General features: G+C 37.0%; 1 protein-coding gene across 2 annotated transcripts in view; it reads left to right on the top strand.

The window, feature by feature from the left end:
* LOC112051161 (histone-lysine N-methyltransferase trithorax) overlaps positions 1-16,657 on the top strand; it is a 30,568-nt gene that overhangs the window by 6,819 nt on the left and 7,092 nt on the right. For both annotated transcript variants that reach the window (XM_052888264.1, XM_024089671.2), the window contains exons 3-9: positions 973-1,164; positions 1,922-2,259; positions 2,662-3,198; positions 4,313-4,486; positions 5,469-5,678; positions 6,507-6,668; positions 6,805-16,347. In XM_052888264.1, the coding sequence (XP_052744224.1) occupies positions 973-1,164; positions 1,922-2,259; positions 2,662-3,198; positions 4,313-4,486; positions 5,469-5,678; positions 6,507-6,668; positions 6,805-16,347 (11,156 nt within the window). The remainder of the gene's footprint in view (positions 1-972; positions 1,165-1,921; positions 2,260-2,661; positions 3,199-4,312; positions 4,487-5,468; positions 5,679-6,506; positions 6,669-6,804; positions 16,348-16,657) is intronic.

The raw sequence follows: 16,657 nt of genomic DNA, 5'->3' as shown, positions 1-16,657 counted from the left end.
TTAATGCATTTTTATCTGTAATCTATTGATAAGTTAGATACTAACAGTTTGTTTCATGTAGGATGGTGTGGGTGACAGTTCATTTGAATCTTGAACGTTTGCTGCGATTCGCGATAATAATATGAATACGTACATATTATAAATGTTCTACAGACTGTCACCATACCCATGCTATCTGAAAAACACTTATATCAATTTTCTAAAATGATACTTTTATTTTCAAATTTCAACAGATAATTTTTATTACACTTCCTAAAAAATATATATTGTCGGTCTAGATGTGATACCCCCACATAAGTGCATATTCTCTGAGAAAACAGTATTTCAGTAATTTACTCTTATAATAATAAAATATCTTACAATTTCTTAAATGATTAAATCTAAATCACTTAGAAATGTGAACATATTTATTACAGTTAAAGAAGTTTTTTTGTCTGTCCTGTAAAGTTCGTCAGTTTCCACATGACTTGACTTCTAGACTGACAATATACATTATTATCAGTCTATTTGAGTGATCCATTATGAGGCCCTCCTTTCTTTTGAGAGGGAATTTTGAGCTTGGATCATTGTAAGGCAAGTCAGCTATCACCACTTTATAAGATTGTACTGTAAATGACCAGCTGGCCTATTATTTTGCCCAGTATTTTGGTCTTTATCAACAGCCTATTAAAATAAACATCATATCTATTCCTACCATAATGATATGTGTGACTTTGTTATATAGATAGCTCCTAATTTATAAGCAAACAGATAAAAAATCAAGAGTGAATAGGCACCTTCTAGGCAAGCATGTTCCATCTTAGACTGTATCTACACTTACCATCAGGTTAGATCATGGTCAAACGTGAGCCTATTTGCATTAAAAAAAAAAATTGAGAAATCATATCTAATAGCCTATATATTTTGACATAGGGATTTCATGATTGACTAAGATAGTAATATGTAAAATTAAAATAAATTATTCTTTTCCAGCAAACAATCCCCCAGCAACGGTTACGTGCGGGGTCTGCGGCGCCGTCCGCTTCTACAGGTTCGTGCGGCAAGCGAGAAAGTTCGGCATCTACTCGTGCGAGTCGTGTCGGAAATTCATCTCCAAGTTGCTGAAGAAAGACAAAATGGTCCTACGAACATCACCTGTGGCCACGCACTGCGTAAGGGGTGAAGGTAAGTCAAATTCATATTATAAATCTAACGTTATGATTAACAAACGTTTTAACATAAATTTGTTGATGAAGTTACAAAGTTCACCTGATCCCTTGAAAAGTTTTAATGGATAGACTCGAAAGTTACAAACCAGTTCTAAGTGATTTTCTTTCTCTAACAATCTTAAATTTCCTGTGAGTTTTTGATGTGTTTTTAACTGACTTAAAAAATGGAGTTTCTCAATTAGACGCGTATGCTTGTTTTTTTTAATGTTTGTTACCTCATAACTTCATCATTTATTAACCAATTGAAATTTTGTTATGGAAAGACTTCATGTGAGAGTCATAAAGAAGAATTTGATTGATTTTGAAACTTATATTTTTTGGTTGATAGAGATATTTTTCAAGATTTATCACATTTAACTTTTACAAAAATCGGTTTAGTAGTTTTTTGTCAACATCAAAATAACTGAAACCCTGCTATAGCTTGGCAAATTCGTTCGTAACACTCCCAATAGTCCACGCGGGCCGGGAGGGGTGGTAGCGATGCCCCGCACGCACGGTTTCATTATCGTGCAGTTCTTCTCTCTGCCCCTAGCGTTCGAATTCACACCCGCGTAATCCTTCCCCCATGTCGCCCGCATATCATGGGAGAGTCATCAACAAAATTGCCAAGCTATCTTACCTTAATTCGTTAAACGGTTTTTGGAGATTTCACTTTTACATATTTAAATTTAATATAATTACAAATTTATTTTATTAATTAACATTATTTACAGGTAACTGTCACGTCCCCCCAGTTGTTCGATCTCAGCAGTGGAAACTACTCAAGTGTACTAACAAGTCGCGTTGTCCAGCGTGTTGGCTCAAGTTGTGCTTAAAAGCTTTCCAAGTACCACCACACATACGAGCCACTTTGACTGCTATGTTGCCTCCTTACATGAGGACTGGGGCCAAGGCCCCGGGGCCCTTAGCGCCGGCCCACCCCCTGAGAATAGGGTCCAGTAATACACCGGCCACACCAACAACATTCAACACTTTGGGCGGTGAAAATGAAAGCAATATATTTGCTATTAAACCAACGAAGAAACCCTCCGACGATACTGAAAAATCTGAGGTAAGATTTTTTTTAATCAATTGTTTTTATATGTTCAGTAAATAATACTTGGTGAGCTGAGATTGTTGTAGTCTTCTTTTACAGGTAGTGTTTAAACGCTCACATAATCATAAACAGATTCAGATTTTACTTAAAAACATAATTTTTTTTCATATTAAACTTTTTTTTGATAAAGTTTGAGGTTTAAATCCTAATCCATGTTTATAAATAATACTCATATTTTTACTATTTAATTGCCATATAACAAATGATAACATTATCACCAACTCATCATGATTTAACAAATTATGTATGGGCATATTTCTTCTAGTAATAGAAGCAAATAATACTCTATATAATAGAATCACGCGGGTGAAACCGCGCGACGCCTACTAGTTACTTATATTTTTCTTTTGTTATTAGGAGAAAGATGCAAAGCAGAACAAAGATCAAGAAGCAAATGAAGAAAACGATGAGGACTTCAGCACAAATAGGAAGCGACGGTTAACTAGAGTTAAAGTACGGAAGAAAGATAAAAGCGAATCAAAACAGACGGAGGATCCCAAACGCCAGAAAATGGAACTCAAGGGTCCCAGAGTTAAGCATGTTTGTAGAAGCGCTTCTATTGTTTTGGGACAACCAATCGCTACATTCCCTACTTCTGAGGAAAAAGAGAAGAATGATAAACCAGAGGACGATGCTACTTCTGTGCCAGTTGTAGAGAAAGATAGAGAGACGCTAGAATTGCCCAGTGAACCTGGATTGGACGTTGAGAACAAATCACAAGTGGTTCCTGAAGTTGCTACTAAGGATGGTGATTCAGAAGTGTCAATTGAGCCCAAGAAGAGAAAGATAGAAGTTGTGACGAAGTCACAGAGCAAAGACTCCAGTGAGGATGAGACTATCATGGACCTTGTACCAAGGAAGACTACAATGAAACCACTTACAAATATTACTAACGTAAGTTGCATATCAATACTTTTTGTTAATATATTACTAATTGGCAAGTTCGTTAATCACACTCCCATGATATGCGGGCGACGGGGGGAAAGACTGCGGGGATGTGAAATCGTGCGTGCGGGGAAGTGAAATGCATCAGTCGTGGGTTTTTCATTCATCACTACACGCCCCCCGACCCGCGCGGACCATTGGGAGTGTAACACGAATTTGCCAAGCTATAGCAGACACTTGTGAGTGCAGAAGAAATATTTTTTTAAATGTTTAAAGCTTTTTCTTTGTTATATTCAATCTAACTGTAAACCTAAAATATTTTTGATTACTGATACTAATTAACTTGCGTGTATTTGTATGTAGGCTTAAAATGCGCCCAACTAAATATATTGTGAAAAGAAATAGACAAATTTCACCCATAATCTCTTTCATTGCGTTGAGACTAAATAGATGGGATTGGGACAAATCTGCCGCAACTGCTCAATATTTTGTCTATTTCTCTACACAATATATGTCATTGGTTCATGCTAGGCCTACTGGTCTTGGTGATATGCTGTAACCGTTAAATTACTCTATAGACTTGGTACCATTTCATTTTTTTAACTTATTTTAGTAATTAATTAGCGGCCTCAGTCAAGCTTCACTTTGATTTATGTGCACTCTTCCCCTACCCTACCCCTCTTTTAAGTAGTATTTTGCTATGAATATATAGCTTATGTATAGAAAAGTGTTTTTAGACTATTTAATTTTTATATTGCACAAACTTAAAACCAAGAATTATCCAAATTGGTGCAGTCATTTAAAAGTATTTGGCCACATACATTTCTAAATTATTTTAATTACTTTAGAATTATTTCATTATTGGTATAGTTGTGGTAATTTTCCTGTCACTTTATTTTCAATCAAATCAACATGTAACATATATTAATAATTTGAACATTTATATTGTATTACTGGATTTAAAAATTTGCACGCCTAATTTGTGGCAAAACATGTTTGGACCATTAATAATTTGTGAATTGTATTCATTGTATCTGTTATAACCCATGTTTTAGCAAATAAATTATTATTATTATTATTATAAAATCCATTTTTATTTATATATTTTGTTTCTTTGTTCTAGGTGCGAGGTCGTACTCAAAAGTGTGGTCAAAATCGGCCCGAATTAATATGTGTAGATTTTTGGGAAAGTTATGATCCAGACGAAGTGTGCAACTCTGGCTTTGGTCTCATCGGGACCATACCGTTCACAATAGCCAAGCTGTGTTTCTTGTGCGGCAGTGCTGGCAGGGAAAAGGTAAATAACTGCTTACTTATTTATTTCCTAGCGACTTTGTACGCGTGGAATTTAGCTTTTCACAAATCCCTCGGGAACCATGTATTTTTCCGGGATAAAATGTAGCCTATGTGTTAATCCATGCTATAATATATCTCAATACCAAATTTCAGCTAATTCGGTTAAATAGTCGAGGCGTGAAACAAACATTCATATCATTAAAATCATCAGTTTTCGCAAATCTCGGGAAACCATGGATTTTTCGGGATAAAAAGTAGCCTATGTGTTAATCCAGAGTAAAATCTATTTCCATTCCAAATTTTAGCCAAATTGAATTACAGTAGTAGAAAAGAAAATTACAGTAGTAGCGGCGTTAAAGAGTAACAAACATCCAAACATCCATACAAACTTTTGCGTTTATAATATTAGTAGGACTAGCGGACGCCCGCGACTTCGCCCGCGTGGTAATCAATGTAAACTTCAAGCCCTATTTTACCACTTTATATATTTTATACTTTACTTTTACCACATTATATTTCGTATTTTTTTATGATTTATGAATTATTTTTTTTGACGGCCTCCGTGGTCCTGGGTTCGATCCCCGGCTGGGCCTGATTGGGATTTTCTTAATTGGTCTAGGTCTGGCTGGTGGGAGGCTTCGGTCGTGGCTAGTTACCACCCTACCGACAAAGACGTACCGCCAAGCGACTTAGCGTTCCGGTACGATGTCGTGTAAAAACCGAAAGGGGTGTTGATTTTCATCCTCCTCCTAACAAGTTAGCCCGCTTCCATCTTAGATTACATCATCACTTACGATCAGGTGAGATTGTAGTCAAGGGCTAACATGTAATGAAAAAAAAACCTGCATACCTGAGAATCTGATTTATCTATGTGGTTCAAGTCTGGTGGGTGTGGGCCAGCATGGTTGAGTTAGCCTAACCGATCTCACTGTGAGAGGAGTCTTGTGAATCGGTTGTTACGTTAATGGTGATGAATATTTCAGATGCTAGTGTGCGGCAGCTGCTGCGAGTGGTACCACGTGTGGTGCGCGGAGGAGGCGGGCGGCGGCGGCGCGTGGACGTGCGCGCGCTGCGTCTGGTGTGCGGCGTGCGCGCGGCCCGCCGCGCGGCTGCGCTGCCGCACGTGCGCGCGCCCCTACCACGCCGCGTGCCTGACCGCCGCGCCGCCCGACCACCGCAGCGACTGGCCGCAGGTTTGTACTGTTCCCTACCCCCTAGACTTAGCATGCGTCAACGACATATCAAGAGACATATGTACCTGAGTAGTAATAGTGTCTTAATTCTTATTATTAGATCTCTTATTATAATTATTATTACATTTTTTTTTCTTACCTATTTGTGTTTCGTTGTATTTTTAATTATTATTGTTATAATTCTCTCTTTTTTTTTATATAGATTTATGTTTGTTTGTTTTTTTTTTTTTTGTAATTGATTTGTTTGTGTATTTTGTGACGCCATTATTTTCGTATGTGTATTCGTGGGTAGTATCGTTGTTTACATGTTTAAACTATTTTTACGTTTACTTTTAGATTTAAGAAATAATATGTACCTAAGTGTTAACTATCCCTAAGAAATAAAAATAAAAAAAAAGAGAAAAGTTAAAAGTTGTTGTTGATATTGATGATCGACGTTTCTAATAAAACGTTTTGACTGAAAATCAACAAATCCGCCTCTCTACTTATGTTAAGTTAGGTTAATTTACTTATACTTTGTAGTTACAACACCCTCACAAGGTTCCATTTGTAATAATTATGACATTTTATCTATGACATGTGTGAAATATTATAATGGAAATGTAACTTAAATAAATAAATGAAATATGAACAGCGAAAATGTGGAATGTCCTTCCGGCTTCTGTGTTTCCTAACACTTACAATTTGTGGACCTTTAAGGCAATAGTGAATAGGCATCTAGGCAGGCGCGCTCCAACCTAGATCATCATTGCTTTCCACCAGCCATGATTTTAGTCAAGCATAAGTATGTATTGGTGAATATTCTGAAAATATGTTTGTTTATTTCAGATTTGCAGTTCATGTCTGAAGTGCAAGAGTTGCGACAGCAACCGAGTCAACAAGTTTGTAGGAAGCTTGCCGTTCTGCAGACCTTGCTTCAAACTTCGTCAGAAGGGCAACTACTGTCCACTTTGTCAAGCTTGTTACAGAGATAATGATTTTGATAGCAAGGTACTATACTATTATATACTTCATAAAAGTAAAAGTATCCAATGTTTTCTTGATTTACTTGAAAATGTGAGATTTCAAAGATTAGCTGTTATTATATAGATAGATTTTAATTATATAATATTTTCTCTGTTTACAGATGATGGAATGTGGTTGGTGCGCAAGATGGGTTCATGCAAGTTGTGAAGGCTTGTCTGGGGAAGAATACCAGCTCCTGTCTGCTCTGCCGCCGTCAATCGAATACATTTGCTGCAAGTGTATGCCAGTCGATCCTCCGTGGCGAAAAATGCTCACAGAACATCTAAAGGGGAGACTGTTGCACCTGCTCAAGTTGCTTGCCAAAAATAAAAAGGCCTGTGCACTATTAAAATTGACACCCCACAAAAACACACCGGTACCTAACAAACCATACAGGATCATGTCCCCTCAGGCTATAAGAAAACTACATTTTGACAGTAATGATGACTCCCTAAAGAACACTACTGAAACTAAAGTCTACCGTAACACTGCGCGGGGACGTCGCAACAATAATCTCTCTCAAAATAAATTTGATGATCCCAATGCATTCCAAATATGGAACTGTTCTTCATTGCTGACTGATGTGGAAATGGAGAAAGAAGAAATTCCACATACTTCACATAAAGTTGTCAATCTTCAAGAGCCATTAATGCAAAACAAGGAAATCTGTTTCTCAACTGGTCTCTACAACAACAAAACTGAGTTCAACACGCCGTGCGTAGAAGTTCACGAAAATTATCCTCACCAAAATAAAACAGAAAAGGCAACCACCATGTTGCCAACTACCCTACATGACGACAAATATGAACCAATATCTGATGATGAAGAGCCGCCAAAATGTTTCCCTCAGGCTCGTAGTGAACAAGATCTGAGCCCAGCAATTATAAGACAGTCATGTCTGTCTGTTGAAGACACCACAGTTGAAGATATTAATAGGATATTGTCACCATCGTTGCTGGATATAAAGAAAAGAGTAAACAGTGACGAATATATTTCTTTAAAAGATTTTAACCATGATATGAAAGATGTGATTGAAAGAACAGCTAGTGGAGATCTCCATTCCATTTATAAGGACTTATTTTCTGAGACATTTCCATGGTTTGACTGTGAAAATAATTGTCTACAGCCAAACTTAGAAGTTGAGGGTGAGCTGGAAGATTCTGATTCTTTGAAAGATGTGGAAATGGCAGATACCAAAGGCATTAAAACAACTACCCAAGTTGAACGACCACTAGACCAACTAGTGCCGAAATTGGAATCTGAAGGTGAAAAAGAAGAAGAAGAACTGTTAGAATTTTACCCCATAGTTGACTCACGATTGTGTGTGCTTTGCAAAACTACGGGCGATGGGTCGCCATCTATGGAAGGAAGGTTGCTTTATTGTGGACAAAATGACTGGATCCATGCCAATTGTGCACTATGGTCAGCAGAAGTGTTTGAAGAAATTGATGGCTCTTTACAAAATGTGCATTCAGCTATATCAAGAGGAAAGATGATTAAATGTGCAGATTGTGAAGTTAAAGGTGCAAGTGTTGGTTGCTGTGCAAAGAATTGCAGCGAGACATATCATTATGCATGTGCTAGAAAAGCTGGCTGTGCGTTTATGGATGACAAAAGAGTATTCTGCCCTACACATGGAAAGGACATTCCTAAAAAGAGCTTACAGAAAGATGCAGACTTTGAATTAACAAGACCAGTCTATGTAGAGCTGGACAAGAAAAAGAAACGCTATAGTGAAATAAACAATGTGCAATTTTTAATGGGCTCTTTGACTGTTCACAGTCTAGGTAAAATAGTACCATCAGTATCTGATTATGAAGAATTTCTAATGCCTGTGGATTTTTCGTGCAGTAGACTATTTTGGTCTTGCAAGAAACCCTCCAAAATTGTGAGATACACTATTAAAACAAAACTAATACTTGCTGAACCAATGCCTGGTTTTGATTTTGGTGTCAATATAACAGTTGACCACTCAATGGAAGTCCAAGTTGTTGAACGTGTTATTGCCGAAATCGGGGCATGGCATGAGAGCTTAGAAGGTGGCTCTGGTAAAACAGTGCACATGCTCAAAAGTGACAAGTCTCCCATCAAATTTGGAAATACAGTAACTTTAGAAGATCTGGCAGTTAAAAAAGTAGTAGAGTATTTATTAGATAATGTCTGCAAGCAAGAACAACAAGATGAAGAAGAACCTCAAAACACGGCTGATCTTCTTCCACCTGAAGTTAAAGATGCAATATTTGAAGACCTCAATCATGATCTTCTGGATGGTATATCAATGCAAGATATTTTTCCAAAGCTAATGTCTTACGAGGATCTTATTGCAATGGACTTGAAAAGTGAATTTTATGGAGCCATTGCTCAATCTGATGATAAATCGGACTCTCGTTCCAGTGATTTTATTGACGAATTATTAAACGCACGATCAGAATCAGGTAATAAAGAATTAAAAAGAAGTAAATCTGAGATGCTGTTACAAAATCACAACCTTAAAACCTTGACAACTGGTCGGGGACAACAAAGGTCTACCAGTTTGACATGGAACAATAAATTTGATACAAGTTTATTGACATCTACTATAAAACGGTGCAAAATGGGAAAATCTTCGTCAGTGAGTGGCAAATTAAGCCCTATTCAAAGAGTTACTGAGAGCACTCTGGAGTCTATAAAAGAGCTGGACAAGAGTAGTTCAGATAAAAAAGCAAAACCAGAAACAATAACAAGCAATGAATGCAATGAAGCTCCACATTCATCAGGCCTAAACTACCGCACGACATCTCCTAAACAGAAAGAAGAGCCTCCTACTGATGATAAAACTAATAAATCAGATGGATACTATATTGACGTCATCGATTTTTACACAAAGATCCAATGCAGTCCTATTTCTCAATTGGATGGTGCAGCAGATTGGTCAGGTTCTGAAAGCACATGCAGTTCCCGACCATCGAGTCCGCAAGAAGATTTTACACCAATACAACAACTTGATGGTGCAGAAGATAATCTTGGCAATGACAACTCTGGCAAGTGCCAAACAAACCAGTTTCTATACAGGGCAAGTGGATCTGAGAGTACATATACAGTCACTATTGCTGGGAACTCAATCAGTGGACAACCAGAGCTGGTGATGCGACCTTTGGATGACAACTCTGGTACATCTGGACAGATGGAACAGTTAGTAAGATGTGACAGGTGTCAGTGTACGTACCGAAATAAAGAATCTTACGACAGACACATCCCATCTTGTGATATGATGTCGACAAGTGAAAGCGAAAGTGAAAATCCGAAATCTCCTGAGAATAGGACACTGGCCACTCTTCAAAATGCTTTTCAAGGGGCTTTTGCTCAACCCTTGATTATTCACGCGGGAGTTGTTAGTGGAAGTGACAACACAGTTAAAGCAGAGGGTATTTCTGCTAGAAGAACATCTATTAATACGAGACAAATTACGATTAATGGTACAATTGTTGAAACACCTTCACCAGGCCCAACAAATGAGATGACAATGACTATAACAGAGCAAATGAAATCAGGCACTGTTATATTTGATCAAAGTAAAACTAATAATGTGTCTGCTAATCAACAAGTATTATCTTCACCACAAATAGTTGTAACACCACAAATGCTGCTTCCCCCTAAAACAAGTTCAGCTGGTGGGCAAAAAATAATGACCCCACAATTAATTACGCAACAGGGTATTATTCCCTACAATATTTGCTTAAAACCAGGCACTGGAAATGCAAATATACAGCAAATCCAAGGGAGTGATATGGCACAATTATTGTCTGGGTCAGGAGGAATTCAGGTGTTATCATCCAATACTAACCAAGTATTAACAATTCCATCAAATCAAGCTGGTAATATTACACCAATGATCCAAAGCAAAAATCAAGTAACAAACTTTCCTAATATGGCTAGTGCATCATCAATTACTCTACCAGTTAATTCGATCCAAGGAATGCCTAATGCTTCAATAATACAAAATATTCAACCTATGATAAGACCACAACTTCAAGGAAATCCCACTATTGTTATGCCAGCTATGACTGCCCAAAGGCTAACGTCTCCAAATTCGCACACCAAACAACAATTAATTCTGCCAGGTACACCACAGAAATCACCTAAAAAGCAACCAGCGCCAGTACAGCCAAAACCAATTTTCCAGGCTGCTAATAGAGGCAGAGGAAGACCAATTCCTAAACCAGCAACTAAAATAAGGCAAACAAAGTTAGAGAAGACATTTACCACAATTAACCAGTCTCCTTTAGGACCAGGAAACACTGTTATCCAGTTACAAACAAATAATCAGACAGGACAGCCTTCGATTATTGTGCAGCCAGTTACTAACCAAAATATTATGTCAGCATATGTTGAAGCATTGTCTCAACAGCAGAATCAAAATATGCAATACATAGCAACTATTGCACCTCAAGGAGACTTTAAAACTGGACCAACACAATTTATATCACAGAGTGGACTTATGCCTCAAACATTTCAAATTCAACAAACAGAATCTGGGGGCTTAGTCGCTGTGCCAAGTGGAGGTATACCCGTTTTGTTGCCTCAAGGAAATGTCGGCATATTACCGCAAGCTCTACAACAAGGAGCTACAATACTTCCACAAGGAGCTATTCAGACACAAGGCATAATATCTCAAGGACCTAATGGACCCACAATACTGCCGCAAGCCATACACACTCAAAATGGAACTACAATAATACCCCAAGGCACTATACAGGGTCTGACGTCTGGTAATATAACATCTCAAGCCTTACAAACTGGAACTGTAGTACCTCAAAGTGGCATTGGGAATGGACAAACCACTATTATACCCAATGCATTATCCTCACAAGGAAATACAATAATAACTCCTGCACCTGGTACGACAATTCTACCTCAAGGAACTATATTACCACAGTTTTGCAATGATCAAGTTATTCTAGGATCAGCGCCAACCCTGGAAATGGTTACAGATCCTTCTGGTTGCATGTATTTGACAACTACGCAACCTGTGTATTACGGCTTGGAAACGATTGTACAGAACACTGTAATGTCATCGCAACAGTTTGTGTCCACTGCAATGCAAGGTGTTCTTGCACAAAACAGTAGTTTTTCTGCAACTACCACTCAAGTGTTTCAAGCCAGTAAAATAGAACCCATTGTAGAAGTTCCCACTGGATATGTAGTGGTGAATAATGTTGGTGATACTGTAGTGACGCAAGCAACATCTTCGGCACCAAATGTCGTTACGGCACAAACAGTACAATCGTCACCACCTGCTCTGAAAAATGTTAAAACTTCAGTTCCGAATTTGACCTTGCAACCATTACCTGATAAACAGTCTAATAACAATCGGCAAACACCAAAAGTTATACAAATGAGTGCAGCTCCTCTAACAATTGGACCTCAACAAGGAAACATTATAAATGGAAAACAAAATCTGAATCCTATCACTTCACAGATACATAGTATGACTTTGTCAAATGCATCACAAAGTTTACAGAGAGTCAACATATCAAAACCTAATATTGTCTCTATGTCACCAAATGTGACTCTCGTATCATCAATCGGACAACCTTTAATGGCAATTTCACAATCTATACCTAATACAGCGTCATTTTGTATGCAATCAATACCTTTGTCTCAACCAATTGTTTCAAGTTCCATTGCCCCTTCTACTAGCAAAAATAACACGATGAAGATTGAAAACTCGCATGTAATTGAAATAAGTGGTAACTTACATGAGAACTCAAATTGCTCTAGTTTACCGACAATAAGTGTGACGCAAAGCATTAAATCGCCGACGCCATGGAGAAATACACAGCTTGAAAATAAACTCGATCATCATAATATGGCCACCAAAGCCAATTCTACTTTAAACTCTTCAATGAATATTCAAAATAACTTACTTGGAAGACAGATGGCACATAATGAACTTGGCAAAGATAACCAGAACTGCTTACTTTCTATGAATAATACTGGAAATTCTTTGAACACCATGCATCAATTTGACTCAAATATCAATGCTAGTCATCATTCTACTGGACATACTTCTAATAATGTAATTCAAATCACAGCGGGAAACATTTATCCTCCTGCATCGTCTATGAATACTAATTTTGATGTTGACACAACATTAAAGTTGAGTAAGATAAATGCATTATCAAAAACTGAAGGAGGTCACTTGAACTTCTCCCAAGAAATAATGGCATCGCATTCGCAACATCATGCGCAGAATGACAAAACTTTTCAAAATATTGGCCCTGCTGAAAATAAACATAATGAAAACATCCAAAACCAAATAAATATACACAAATTGAGTAGTTGCCAAGTTCAAGGAAATTTGAACAATTCTCCTTCAATTAGTATAATCCCATCTAATATGATAAAACCGCAGATGCCTAGTAATCAAAACTCGATGACTGTTTCTAATAACCAGAATCAAATGTGTTCTGTTTCAAACAGTTCAACACACGGACAAGTACAGTTGATGAATTCTGTAAATACGTCAATGCAAAATGTAAATATGTCATGTCAGGAGTTAGCCAATAATAGAGTTAATATGTCTGTGTCTAACGACAACAATCAACATGATTTGACTAACAATGGTCTAAGTACATCCACTTTGTCACATGGTGGTATGCAAATAACGCACGATAGTGGACAACATACTTCATCTAATCAAATTCACATTATGAATGGTCAGATTCAACATAACCGACACGTAGACAATAGTGGATCAATGCAACAATTAAATCAAGGGTCCAGTAACAGATCTTACCATGATAATTTTATTAGCGGTCAGTCTAGTCATAATCAAAGCAATATGCTTTCTAATCGGAGTACACCAGACAACAACAATGTAATGAGCCAGAACATTAGTATGCACAATATATCAAATAATCACAACATGAATCGCGCAGAATTGAGTGATTTAAACCATATGCACATGAATCAATCTTTATCTAATATGAACAATATGCAGAATAATAGAATGATGATGGAAAACATGCAGTCTCATAGTATAAATAATTCTAACCATCAAATCCATTCAAATAACAGATCTATGGAATCTTTACATAATCAGCAGATGCATTCTATGCAACAAATAAACCATCATATGACTAGTAATAACAGTCGTTCACAATTAGATAACAACATGCATATGAATCAACAAATGACTATGCAACAACAGAATAGACAAATGGATAATGTTATACATCACCACCAACATCAAATGTCTAATATGATGCAATTACAAAACTCACGTCCGCATAATATGGAAAATACATTGATGGGTTTGCACCAACATGTTTCAAATCAAATGCATAATAGACAACAGATGGATAACACTATGCACATGCATCATAATATGTCAGGAAACAATGTTAATATGGGCCTTGGTAATCAGTTAGACAGTTCGACTGGCATGCCCACCATGCATGGCAACAGACATGACAACAGTTCTATGGCAATGCAAAATCACAGTAATATGAATCAGTTGCAAAATAGAAATTCGATGGATCATAACAACATGATGCAACATCAAATTAATAACATCAATTCTATGAATATGCATAACAATCTTAACAATGTTATGCAAATGTCTAATGCTAATCATCAATCTCTAAATAATTCATTGATGCATATGCCTAATATACCTGATATTAAAAATGAACTTCAGAATTCATGCGGTGGCAGTTGTTCGAGTACCAGCTCACAGTTCACGAATAATCAGACCTCATTTGAAATGTGCACAAATATGAATACTACTAATAATATGAACATGAGCAACAATGGAAACATGATGCATGGTATGAACGTAAACAATACCAATATGTCTAATAATATGATGATGAACAATGTTAATAATAGCTCTATTTACGGCGCTAATAATCAAAATTCTCTCAATAGTCATGATCTGTTGTTGAGTTGCAACAACTCTACAGAAGTTTCTAATATTATGTCGAATTCTAATCATATGATGATGAACAATACACAATCACATTCTAGTAATAACCAAAATCCAATGTTGACAGGTCAAGTTCCAAATAACCCTCAAATAAATATGAGCAGCTGCAGTATGAATGTTAACAACTTGAACCAAACACCAATGACTAATATAGAAAGCCAAATAAATAGGACTAACATGGCAGTAAATGAACAACCGAAATTTGTACAAGAACCAGTGAGAGGGAAAAATATTATGGGACCGCCGTCTAATACAAATATGCCTGTTAGCGACTGTGCTAAAATTAATGTAGTTGGGACTCCCGACAAACAAAATCATTCGGTTCCCGGCAATAACCAAATGGGATTCATGCAAATTAATCAACAAAATAATAACAGAGTTATAAATCTGCCAGAGAGAAATAGGCTAAATAATGCAAATCTCGAGAATAATATGAATCAACATGTACCTCAACAGCACAACATACGTGTGGTAACAAACAATACTAACAGCAATGTTGCGGGAATTTCCAATGATCCTTTGACTTATCAGCAAAAAACCGAAAGTAGCACAATGATTAATGTACCATTCCAAGCAATTCCTAACAGTGCGCCAATGAATATTAACGTTAATTCGAGTAATAACACGGTTAACATAACCGTTCAAAATAATCTGGTAGACCCTAAAATCGCCACAAAAGCTGCTGCGGATTTGAATTTCCCAATTCAAACTAACAGTAATTTATTACAAAATCAAAATCAAAATAATAGTAATAACATGATTTGCATACCCGTCAACAACAACAGCACAATTAATTTACCAACTCAGAACAGTACTAGTATAACTCTACCAAAGGCTCCTCCTACACAGCAGTCTGGTATACCGACAAACGTTGTAAATCCCATGACAATGCGGCCGATGAATAGAGTTCTGCCATTACATAGAGACGGTCAAAGTAAATCCACAAAGACTTCCGGTTGTAAAGCTCCCACAGCACCTAAACAAAGACCTGTGAGCCATGATATGCCGGATTTAAATGTCAAAGATGACAGTATTGACAGTGACCTCGAAAAGGCAATCGAAGAATCTAAAAGAATGCAAGTGATAGAAAAAGCGAAAAGAGAAAAAGAAGAAAGAGATGCGGCTCGTGCTATACAACTGTCCAATGAAATGCAACAAGCAAACACAAGTTCTGCCTCAACGGCTGCTTCTATTACGCGCCATGAAACTATCGAAACCATTCCGAAAATGCCGTCTTTGCCCAGTTTAGACGCAATAGAACCTGAACCGCCTAAAGTATTAACGGTAAAAGACACAAATAAATCTGTGACATCTAAAGTTCCAAATCCGTCAACTAAAGTTTTAAAACGACCGTTATTAGACAAAAAACCTGATACAGAGACAGTAGTTACAAAGAAACAAAGTAAAGCTTCAAAAGGGCAAGAAAACAAAGCAGCTCAACCTAAACAGACGCCTGATCCACAAAAAGATGATGGTCCAAAGCTCATATATGAGGTGTCTTCTGAGGACGGATTCAATTACTCCTCATCATCTTTGACAGATCTGTGGGCGAAAGTTATAGAGGCTGTCCAGAATTGCAGGAAACAATCCGGGCTACCGTTAGTTCAATACAATCTACCGTCTACTTTATCTGGAGCTCATTTACTGGGTTTAAATAATAATGCCTTGAGATATTTAATTGAACAATTACCTGGGGTGAGTTATTTGATTTTATTCCAGTTGTAATTATTTATATAACACATTTGCTCGAAAAGTATCGCTTATTTCAATATCGTAATTAATCTCATTACGCACATGTGCCGTAATGTAATATAAAACCATTATCATCCGTCTAAAAACCAACGGTACTTTTTTAAATCTTGGCAAAGAGTTTTTATGTCAGAAAAGTGCTCAACATTTTATGAATAAAATTAACTTTATTAGATAAAATAACATTGAATTCTTAAATTTTAACAATCCAACTATAAATGTCAACCATTTATCTGCATCAGAAACACAAAAGTAT

The sequence above is a fragment of the Bicyclus anynana genome, chromosome 22 (assembly GCF_947172395.1).
Source record: "Bicyclus anynana chromosome 22, ilBicAnyn1.1, whole genome shotgun sequence".
Taxonomy (NCBI): Eukaryota; Metazoa; Arthropoda; class Insecta; order Lepidoptera; family Nymphalidae; genus Bicyclus; species Bicyclus anynana.
This window is presented reverse-complemented; position numbering and strand designations above follow the sequence as displayed.